Below are 12500 nucleotides of genomic sequence, written 5' to 3' on the forward strand. Positions count from 1 at the left end.
TTAAATTATATTTTATCGATACGATAACATCAACCACAAATTGTTGGCGCTGACTGAACGAGTCTGTTCATGATTTCTGAGACATTAAGTGAATTCAACAGCCTCGAGAAAAATGATATCATGTCGAGGAAATGTGCAAAAAGATGTGCAGGAAAAAGGAAAGTAAAGAAATGTTTAAATTCATAAACAACACATCGTGTTTGAGCCGACAGACAGGAAGTCCTCATCAGCCAGTGAAGCTTCACGCTCCTCTGTGTTTCCTCTGTGTACAGATTAGTCCCTCAACATGACGTCCTCGTCCACTTATCCATCACATGACCTCTGACCCTGACCCCAGCCTCAGGTCTGTGTTGAACTTCCTCTTCAGGAATGTGTTGAAAGGTGGCCCATGAGTCAGCTGCAGGGATCTTTGGATGTGTCTGATTCAGAAGATGGGTTTGGTCCGGGTCACGTGGTGCGGACTTTATCGTGCATTTGTTTGCAAAGTATTCAAGCTTCTTTTTTTGTGATGGAAGCAGCAAGAAAGAGGAGAAGTTCTCCTGTCTGGGAACATGTTGAGCTGATCGCTCTTAATAAGGGATGCACGTAGTAATAATAACATGTCAAATATTCTCTCTGCCCCAGCTTCATCTGTGCCCTGTCAAAGGGTCTTTTCATAAGCACAGCACTGGACATGTTGCTAATTTTAGATAAAAATGAATAACATGTTGTCCATAGTAACATAAGCACATTCTCCCCAATTTGTTTCCACTTTCCCTTTTGACCCCGTCGTTGTATTATAAAGACAGAACCATATTAATAAGTTCATAATTCATGTATTGGCATCACAAACATCATTCGTTCATTTATTCAATTCAAAGCTTCACACACACCAAAGTCATAGTGTTATAATCACGCTGCCTGTGTTACATGTATTGTCCACTTGATGGCGCAGTAGAGCAAACAAAGCCTCAGTGGCCATCACCACGTTATCGGTCCTATTGTACTGGCCGTACTGGAGCTACTAGAGTGCTGGTCTGTACGGTCTCATCCTCAATTCAGCGTTGGCAGGAAGTAGAGATCCTTGTCAACCTCGATCTCCACTGATTAAAGGAAACATCAGCTGTTGTTCTGAGCCCACTCGGTCCCGATTGGTCGCCATTGCACTAACGAACGTGTGGGGGCGTGGCCAACACAGCTGTGGCTCATTATCGTCAACCAGGTCGGGACTTGTTGTATGAATACCCAGGACCTGGTCTACCCTCACACCAGGACCTGGTCTACCCTCACACCAGGACCTGGTCTACCCTCACACCCAGGACATGGTCTACCCTCACACCAGGACCTGGTCTACCCTCACACCAGGACCTGGTCTACCCTCACACCCAGGACATGGTCTAACCTCACACCCAGGACCTGGTCTACCCTCACACCAGGACCTGGTCTACCCTCACACCAGGACCTGGTCTACCCTCACACCAGGACCTGGTCTACCCTCACACCAGGACCTGGTCTACCCTCACACCCAGGACATGGTCTAACCTCACACCCAGGACACGGTCTACCCTCACACCAGGACCTGGTCTACCCTCACACCAGGACCTGGTCTACCCTCACACCAGGACCTGGTCTACCCTCACACCAGGACATGGTCTACCCTCACACCAGGACATGGTCTAACCTCACACCCAGGACATGGTCTACCCTCACACCAGGACCTGGTCTACCCTCACACCCAGGACCTGGTCTACCCTCACACCAGGACCTGGTCTACCCTCACACCCAGGACATGGTCTAACCTCACACCCAGGACCTGGTCTACCCTCACACCCAGGACCTGGTCTACCCTCACACCAGGACCTGGTCTACCCTCACACCCAGGACATGGTCTAACCTCACACCCAGGACCTGGTCTACCCTCACACCCAGGACATGGTCTACCCTCACACCCAGGACATGGTCTACCCTCACACCAGGACCTGGTCTACCCTCACACCCAGGACCTGGTCTACCCTCACACCCAGGACATGGTCTACCCTCACACCAGGACCTGGTCTACCCTCACACCCAGGACATGGTCTAACCTCACACCAGGACATGGTCTAACCTCACATCCAGGACATGGTCTAACCTCACACCAGGACATGGTCTAACCTCACACCAGGACATGGTCTAACCTCACACCCAGGACATGGTCTAACCTTACACCAGGACATGGTCTAACCTCACATCCAGGACATGGTCTAACCTCACACCAGGACATGGTCTAACCTCACACCAGGACATGGTCTAACCTCACACCCAGGACATGGTCTAACCTTACACCAGGACATGGTCTAACCTCACACCCAGGACATGGTCTAACCTCACACCCAGGACATGGTCTAACCTCACACCAGGACATGGTCTAACCTCACACCCAGGACATGGTCTAACCTCACACCAGGACATGGTCTAACCTCACACCCAGGACATGGTCTAACCTCACACCAGGACATGGTCTAACCTCACACCCAGGACATGGTCTAACCTCACACCAGGACATGGTCTAACCTCACACCCAGGACATGGTCTAACCTCACACCAGGACATGGTCTACCCTCACACCAGGACATGGTCTAACCTCACACCAGGACATGGTCTAACCTCACACCAGGACATGGTCTAACCTCACACCAGGACATGGTCTAACCTCACACCCAGGACATGGTCTAACCTCACACCAGGACATGGTCTACCCTCACACCAGGACATGGTCTAACCTCACACCCAGAACATGGTCTAACCCTACACCCAGGACATGGTCTAACCTCACACCCAGGACATGGTCTAACCTTACACCAGGACATGGTCTAACCTCACACCAGGACATGGTCTAACCTCACATCCAGGACATGGTCTACCCTCACATCCAGGACATGGTCTACCCTCACATCCAGGACATGGTCTAACCTCACATCCAGGACATGGTCTAACCTCACACCAGGACATGGTCTAACCTCACACCCAGGACATGGTCTAACCTCACATCCAGGACATGGTCTAACCTCACATCCAGGACATGGTCTAACCTCACATCCAGGACATGGTCTAACCTCACACCCAGTACATGGTCTAACCTCACACCAGGACATGGTCTAACCTCACACCCAGAACATGGTCTAACCTCACACCAGGACATGGTCTAACCTCACACCCAGAACATGGTCTAACCTCACACCAGGACATGGTCTAACCTCACACCAGGACATGGTCTAACCTCACACCCAGGACATGGTCTAACCTCACACCAGTACATGGTCTAACCTCACACCCAGGACATGGTCTAACCTCACACCAGGACATGGTCTAACCTCACACCAGGACATGGTCTAACCTTACACCAGGACATGGTCTAACCTCACACCCAGGACATGGTCTAACCTCACACCAGGACATGGTCTAACCTCACACCCAGGACATGGTCTAACCTTACACCCAGGACATGGTCTAACCTCACACCCAGGACATGGTCTAACCTCACACCAGGACATGGTCTAACCTCACACCCAGGACATGGTCTAACCTCACATCCAGGACATGGTCTAACCTCACACCCAGGACATGGTCTAACCTCACACCAGGACATGGTCTAACCTCACACCCAGGACATGGTCTAACCTCACATCCAGGACATGGTCTAACCTCACACCAGGACATGGTCTACCCTCACACCAGGACATGGTCTAACCTCACACCCAGGACATGGTCTAACCTCACACCAGGACATGGTCTAACCTCACACCAGGACATGGTCTAACCTCACACCAGGACATGGTCTACCCTCACACCAGGACATGGTCTAACCTCACACCAGGACATGGTCTACCCTCACACCAGGACATGGTCTAACCTCACACTGTGTTGGTGTTATCGAGTGACTTTAAAGCCTCAAGGTCACTCGATAACACCATCAGACTTGATGGAACTGAGCCTTGGTGAACAAAAGGTGTTTCACCTGCTGTGAAAAGGTACAAACGCAGAAACTCATGAATACGAGCCGCAGACAGTGAGGAAAGGTGTCAAAGAGGATGAAACCTCTGGTTGAGACGTGAGGGGAGAGCAAAATTATTCATAATGAACAAACAGAATCGCAGTGGATTGTTTTCTGTTATTTGAAAGAGTCATTTAAATAAGTCCAGTGATGCTTAACTCCAAAGTATCCTGATAAGCGCTCCTCATCATCAACATGTAGATTAATCCGCTGTGTAAAATAGTGCCGTGTTTTGTTGACAGAAACAATAGAACAACCACCTCGTGACTTTGTCCATTTTGTGGTTTGATTCACTGTTGCTATGATACCGAAAGAATGGACAGTGTGTGTGTGTGTTTGTGTGTGTGTGTGTGTGTGTGTATTTGTCCAGTGATGACACACAACACAAACAATAGTCAGGGGTCTCCTTCACATTCCTGTCTCTCTACAGGCTCTCTCAACATCTGGTCCCTGTTATGACTCTCGGGTCATGCACATGGTCGTGTGCTAACACACAAACACACACACACACACACACACGCACACACACACACACACACACACACACACACACACACTGTTGGCTAGTCTAGAATATTCGGTCTGTGAACAGCAGATTTTTGCCTCATTGTCTCAACAGAAAAGGCATTGATGAGTTTTTTTTAACAAAGTATCTTTTCAGATGCAGACAACATGTGATCGGTCCTAATGTGTCCTGAAGAGGCTGCACGGATTCTGGCGCCACCTGTATATTTATATATTTATATATATATATAAATATATATATATATATATATACATACATATTTATATGTATTTATATACATATATATATTTATAAATATTTATATGTATTTATAGATGTATATATTTATAAATGTATACATATATAAGTATATGTATATAATTATATATACATATATAGATGTATGAATATATAGACGTATAAATATATATATATGTATATATATATATATATACATATTTATATATATTTATTATATATACCAGACCCCTTGAGAGAGAGTTTGTATAGAAGTCTATGCTTCATGTGTTAAAGCTGCATTCTCTCTCCTGACCACCAGGGGGTGACTCCTCTGGTTGTATAGAAGTCTATGCTTCATGTGTTGAAGCTGCATTCTCTCTCCTGACCACCAGGGGGCGACGCCTCTGGTTGTATAGAAGTCTATGCTTCATGTGTTAAAGCTGCATTCTCTCTCCTGACCACCAGGGGGCGACTCCTCTGGTTGTATAGAAGTCTATGCTTCATGTGTTAAAGCTGCATTCTCTCTCCTGACCACCAGGGGGTGACTCCTCTGGTTGTATAGAAGTCTATGCTTCATGTGTTAAAGCTGCATTCTCTCTCCTGACCACCAGGGGGCGACTCCTCTGGTTGTATAGAAGTCTATGCTTCATGTGTTAAAGCTGCATTCTCTCTCCTGACCACCAGGGGGCGACTCCTCTGGTTGTATAGAAGTCTATATAAATGACTCTACTTCTCTTGATGTATTCCCTCAGTAAACATTGTAAACATTAGTTTTTGGTCTCAATCTCTAGTTTCAAGTCTTCTTCAATACAGCGTGATGTTCATTTAGAGTCAAACAGACCATAAAGCAGGAGATGCTTTAGGGCGGGGCTACAAGGTGATTGACAGGTCGACACTAGAGACGTATACGGCGTCTCTACCTCACTCAGTCCACATATGGTCGACGGCCAAATCACCAAATGCGAGGCTTCAGAACGTCGTCAAACCAATGAGAGACGTCTCCATGACGACGTCCTCTTCTTATTAACAGTCTGTGAGTCTGACTGGTTTATCTCTGAGCTGGTCAGGTCTGCTGGTCCCAGTCCACTTCTTTGAACCCCTCGCTCCACTTCCTCTCTTTGCTCCTAACTGTCGGTTTCCTTGACTCCTTCAATTCAATTCAATTCAGTTTATTTTGTATAGCCCAATATCACAAATTACAAACTCCCCTCAGAGGGCTTTACAATCTGTACACATACGACATCCCTGACCTTTGACCTCACATCGAATCAGGAAAAACTCCCCAAAAATAACCTTTGACAGGGAAAAAAGGGAAGAAACCTTCAGGAGAGCAACATAGGAGGATCCCTCTCCCCAGATGGACAGATGAATAGATGTCATGTGACCAGATGAACAGAGTTACAGAGTTACATAAACACATTACATGAATATGACAATGTATGAATGGAACTCCAATCCATGAAACAGAAGGAGGTAGAGAGGAGGGGGCGGGGCATCAGCAGGGCCAATGGGAGGCCGGCTCACCAGCATCAGACACCTCCAGGTCCAATGAACCCTATGAGACGTGAAGTCACAACGACTCCGGGGAGGAAGCAGAGTTAATAAGGTGCAATGGAGAGATGTAAATTCATCCATAAGGAGAGAGAGAAGAGGAGATAGGTGCTCAGTGTATCCTAAAACATCCCCCAGCAGCCTATAAGCCTATAGCAGCATATCAAGGGGCTGGACCAGGGCAAACCTGATTCAGCCCTAACTATAAGGACTATTAAAGAGGAAAGTCTTAAGTCTATTCTTAAATGAGGTGACTGTGTCTGCCTCCAGGACTGAAAGTGGAATCTGGTTCCATAAAAGAGGAGCTTGATAACTGAAGGCTCTGGCTCCCATCCTACTTTTTAGGACTCTAGGAACCACAAGTAGCCCCGCATTTAGTGAGCAGCTCTCTAGTGGGGCAACATGGTACTACAAGCTCCTTAAGATATGATGGTGCATCACCAATCAAGGCTTTGTAGGTGAGGAGAAGAATTTTAAATGTGATTCTTGATTTTACAGGGAGCCAGTGCAGAGCAGCTAATACAGGAGTCATGTGATCTCTTTTCTTAGTTTTTGTGAGTACACGAGCTGCAGCATTCTGGATCAACTGGAGGGATTTAAGAGACTTATCCTTCTCTCCTTTCCTTCTCTCGTTCTATCCCTCTTTCTCTCCAGCTGAAAAGCAGAAAGAAATACATGTGGAAATCTTCCAGTGGGGCTTCCATACCGGTCAGAGACAGGCCGAGACCTCTTCTAGTCCACACACACACACACACACACACACATTCCTCTGGGTGCTCACTCATTCACTACCTAATTTTTATTTCAGCTCTTCGTCTCTTTCCCAACAGTCTTCCTCCTCTTGCTCAACAGAGTCGACTCCCTCTTTGTCATCCAGAAGGATTTTACTCCTCGAAACTTGAGTTATCAACTGGAGGGAAACACCCTTCTGTTCCTGGACCCAGAATGCAATTCACTTCTGGAGCTTCATGGTTCTCCAGTTGGAAGATACCGAATTATGAAGTTCATGAGTCGAGACACTAAAACACTTCATAGACTTCTATACAACCAGAGGAGTCGCCCCCTGGTGGTCAGGAGAGAGAATGCAGCTTTAACACATGAAGCATAGACTTCTATACAACCAGAGGAGTCGACCCCTGGTGTTCAGTAGAGAGAATGCAGCTTTAACACATGAAGCATAGACTTCTATACAACCAGAGGAGTCGACCCCTGGTGTTCAGTAGAGAGAATGCAGCTTTAACACATGAAGCATAGACTTCTATACAACCAGAGGAGTCGCCCCCTGGTGGTCAGGATAGAGAATGCAGCTTTAACACATGAAGCATAGACTTCTATACAACCAGAGGAGTCGCCCCTGGTGGTCAGGAGAGAGAATGCAGCTTTAACACATGAAGCATAGACTTCTATACAACCGGAGGAGTCGCCCCCTGGTGGTCAGGAGAGAGAATGCAGCTTTAAGACATGAAGCATAGACTTCTATACAACCGGAGGAGTCGCCCCCTGGTGGTCAGGAGAAAGAATGCAGCTTTAACACATGAAGCATAGACTTCTATACAACCAGAGGAGTCGCCCCCTGGTGGTCAGGAGAGAGAATGCAGCTTTAACACATGAAGCATAGACTTCTATACAACCAGAGGAGTCGCCCCCTGGTGGTCAGGAGAGAGAATGCAGCTTTAACACATGAAGCATAGACTTCTATACAACCAGAGGAGTCGCCCCCTGGTGGTCAGGAGAGAGAATGCAGCTTTAACACATGAACCAGAGTGTTAAAACAAATATTACATTTTAAAAAGTTTGTTTCTTTATATTCAGGACAAGAAAGGCAGCTGGAGAGAAATGGAAGATCAAGTAGAGCCAGTTGTTAAAGTGGGTTACAACAAAGATAATTAGAACAAGCCACAAACAGATTGATGTGAGTTTGAGTTCTGGAAAACAAAACAGCAGAAGAATATAAAGGGAATCCATAAACTAGTCAGTGGGCTTTCCTTGCCTCCTTCCTTCTCCTCCTTTCCTTTTTCTTTCACCTCCTCCTCCCTCTTTCTTTCCTCCAGCATATCTGATCCAGACCTCGTCTCTTTCAGTCAAAGCTCTTTAAATACGCTGCCGGCGTCTTCAGAGCCCGACAGGAACGCAGCAACTCACAGCTGGAGACACTTAGACTGCATTCTGCACGACGTCTCCCAAACATGTTTCAATTAAAAGGAGGTGATTACATATCCATTACATGTTTGTAGAAACATCTTCATTTCTCTTTGTTGAGTTATTTTGGTTATTATACTTAGCATATTAGTACAGAAAATATTGTATTTTGGAACGTGGTTGGCACTCAAAGAAAAATCAATAAAGATACTTTTAATTATTAAAAAACAACTTGTGTATTACAATGTAGGAGCATAACATGTCATGATTCATCATTTTTAACGAAACTTTGTGTTAACGTTACTTATTCTTTGTGCTAACATTACTTAGCCTTTGTGCTAACGTTACTTATTCTTTGTGCTAACATTACTTAGCCTTTGTGCTAACATTACTTATTCTTTGTGCTAACGTTACTTATTCTTTGTGCTAACATTACTTAGCCTTTGTGTTAACATTACTTAGCCTTTGTGTTAACGTTACTTAGCCTTTGTGTTAACGTTACTTAGCCTTTGTGTTAACGTTACTTATTCCTTGTGCTAACATTACTTAGCCTTTGTGCTAACATTACTTATTCTTTGTGCTAACGTTACTTATTTTTTGTGCTAACATTACTTAGCCTTTGTGTTAACATTACTTAGCCTTTGTGTTAACGTTACTTAGCCTTTGTGTTAACGTTACTTATTCCTTGTGCTAACATTACTTAGCCTTTGTGCTAACGTTACTTATTCTTTGTGCTAACGTTACTTATTCTTTGTGCTAACATTACTTAGCCTTTGTGTTAACATTACTTAGCCTTTGTGTTAACGTTACTTAGCCTTTGTGCTAACGTTACTTATTCTTTGTGCTAACATTACTTAGCCTTTGTGTAAATGTTACTTAGCCTTTGTGCTAACATTACTTAGCCTTTGTGTTAACATTACTTAGCCTTTGTGTTAACGTTACTTAGCCTTTGTGTTAACGTTACTTATTCCTTGTGCTAACATTACTTAGCCTTTGTGCTAACGTTACTTATTCTTTGTGCTAACGTTACTTATTCTTTGTGCTAACATTACTTAGCCTTTGTGTTAACATTACTTAGCCTTTGTGTTAACGTTACTTAGCCTTTGTGCTAACGTTACTTATTCTTTGTGCTAACATTACTTAGCCTTTGTGTAAATGTTACTTAGCCTTTGTGCTAACATTACTTATTTTTTGTGCTAACATTACTTAGCCTTTGTGCTAACGTTACTTATTCTTTGTGCTAACGTTACTTATTCTTTGTGCTAACATTACTTAGCCTTTGTGTTAATGTTACTTAGCCTTTGTACTAACGTTACTTATTCTTTGTGCTAACATTACTTAGCCTTTGTGTTAATGTTACTTAGCCTTTGTGTTAACGTTACTTATTCTTTGTGCTAACATTACTTAGCCTTTGTGTTAACGGTACTTATTCTTTGTGCTAACATTACTTAGCCTTTGTGTTATTGTTACTTAGCCTTTGTGCTAACGTTACTTATTCTTTGTGCTAACATTACTTAGCCTTTGTGTTAACGTTCCTTAGCCTTTGTGCTAACGTTACTTATTCTTTGTGCTAACATTACTTAGCCTTTGTGTTAACGTTACTTAGCCTTTGTGTTAACGTTACTTAGCCGTTGTGCTAACGTTACTTATTCTTTATGCTAACATTACTTAGCCTTTGTGTTAATGTTACTTAGCCTTTGTGGTAACGTTACTTATTCTTTGTGCTAACATTACTTAGCCTTTGTGCTAACATTACTTAGCCTTTGTGCTAACGTTACTTATTCTTTGTGCTAACATTAATTAGCTTTTGTGCTAATGTTACTTAGCCTTTGTGCTAATGTTAATTATTCTTTGTGCTAACGTTACTTAGCTTTTGTGCTAATGTTACTTAGCTTTTGTGCTAATGTTACTTAGCCTTTGTGCTAACGTTACTAAGCTTTTGTGCTAATGTTACTTAGCCTTTGTGGTGCTGGGTTAGTCGTTGTGCTACAGGGTTAAAACTCCTAGACTTCACTCTTAGTTTTTTTTGTTTTTCTTTACAAGCTGTTTGTTGTTTGTTGTTTGTTTGTTCTCAGGAGAGAGAATGCAGCTTTAAGACATGAAGCATAGACTTCTATACAACCAGAGGAGTCGCCCCATGGTGGTCAGTAGAGAGAATGCAGCTTTAACACATGAAGCATAGACTTCTATACAACCAGAGGAGTCGCCCCCTGGTGGTCAGTAGAGAGAATGCAGCTTTAACACATGAAGCATAGACTTCTATACAACCAGAGGAGTCGCCCCCTGGTGGTCAGGAGAGAGAATGCAGCTTTAACACATGAAGCATAGACTTCTATACAACCAGAGGAGTCGCCCCCTGGTGGTCAGGAGAGAGAATGCAGCTTTAACACATGAAGCATAGACTTCTATACAACCAGAGAAGTCGCCCCCTGGTGGTCAGGAGAGAGAATGCAGCTTTAACACATGAAGCATAGACTTCTATACAACCAGAGGAGTCGCCCCCTGGTGGTCAGGAGAGAGAATGCAGCTTTAACACATGAAGCATAGACTTCTATACAACCAGAGGAGTCGCCCCCTGGTGGTCAGGAGAGAGAATGCAGCTTTAACACATGAAACATAGACTTCTATACAACCAGAGGAGTCGCCCCCTGGTGGTCAGGAGAGAGGTTGCCGCCTGACTAAAACGAGACCATAACAGATTTAACTGGTCGATTAATTTGTGGAAACATTCTTGTGAGAAACAAGTTTACAAAAACACACGAGTTGAAGATTAAATATATTTTGCAGAGTGAAAGGAGAGATTCTCCTTTTCCGTCCAGCTGTATAGAGGAAGCCGTCCCCTAAAGGGCGTCATCAACATCCCATGTCCTCAATGCAGAGACATGAGGACATGGAGGCCGGGGTCTTACCAGAGGCAGCATGGCGGAGGCGCTGGGTGAAACCTGCCCTCTGTAGTGGTTGTGGAGCTCTACCAGCAGCTCCTCCTGCTCCTCGCTCAGGAAGCTCCAGGCTCCAGGAACCGCCAGGGTCCCCAGCAGGAGCCATGCCCAGAGAGGGGCCCCACTTGGCAGGCAGGGCCACCGGCGCCCGGACCCTCTCCTCAGACGGGTGCTCCGGGGGGTAGTCCAGCGGCTAGGGGACCCTTGGAGCTCCGAGAGGCTCCGCTGTTGCATGATGGGAAACGGAGTCCTGAAGGATGTATCCTGAGGTGGTCGAGTCCAGAATGCAGCTTACAGTGTGTGTGTGTGTGTGTGTGTGTGTGTGTGTGTGTGTGTGTGTGTGTGGACAACAGGCCACTTGAAGACGTCAGTAGCAGAGTGTGTGTTCCTCAGTGCCTCTCACACTCGGTTCTGATGATGTCTCTGATTCTGAGGGCGGCTTTAAGAGAGAGAGGATCCTCCCCTGCACACACACACACACACACACACACACACACACACACACACTGTTCACACACTGCACTGACTGGTACGCACCCCCCCCCCCCTCTCCATACTCTCCATACTCTCCGTGTCTTTCTTTCATTTCCTTTCTCTGACTGGAGTTTCTGTTATTGGATCCACATCCAACGGATTCTTTTGGCTCCGAGTTTCATCTCAATACAACAACAACAACAACAACAACAACATGTTTGTATGTTCGCTTCAACAAGTCTGAAACGAAAGTCGTAAAAAGTATTCAAAGTGAAGCTACATTATATATTATATATACATGTATAACCTGTTGTACTGTGTGTGTGTGTGTGAGTGTGAGTGTGTGTGAGTGTCTGTGTGTGTGTGAGTGTGAGTGTGTGTGTGTCTGTGTGTGTGTGAGTGTGTGAGTGTGTGTGTGTGTGTCTGTGAGTGTGTGTGTGTGTGTCTGTGTGTGTGTGAGTGTGTGAGTGTGTGTGAGGTTACGGAGCAAACGGTGACCCACAGGATTCAATTTCATGTGTTCACCACCTCTGCTTCCTCCAGCCAAGTGCATCACATCATAACACACACACACACGGTGAGGAATGTACAGTGAAATGTGAGCCTGTGGGTCACCGTTTGCTCCGTAACCTCACACACA

General features: G+C 45.1%; 1 protein-coding gene across 1 annotated transcript in view; it reads right to left on the reverse strand.

Moving 5' to 3' along the window:
* Positions 1-11620, reverse strand: part of LOC117734113 (peptidase inhibitor 16-like) — a 20084-nt gene extending 8464 nt beyond the window's left edge. The window contains exon 1 of the mRNA XM_034538216.1: positions 11357-11620. Coding sequence (XP_034394107.1) covers positions 11357-11620 — 264 coding nt within the window. The remainder of the gene's footprint in view (positions 1-11356) is intronic.
* Between the last annotated feature and the right edge of the window lie 880 nt (positions 11621-12500).

This window comes from Cyclopterus lumpus, chromosome 7 (assembly GCF_009769545.1).
Source record: "Cyclopterus lumpus isolate fCycLum1 chromosome 7, fCycLum1.pri, whole genome shotgun sequence".
Taxonomy (NCBI): Eukaryota; Metazoa; Chordata; class Actinopteri; order Perciformes; family Cyclopteridae; genus Cyclopterus; species Cyclopterus lumpus.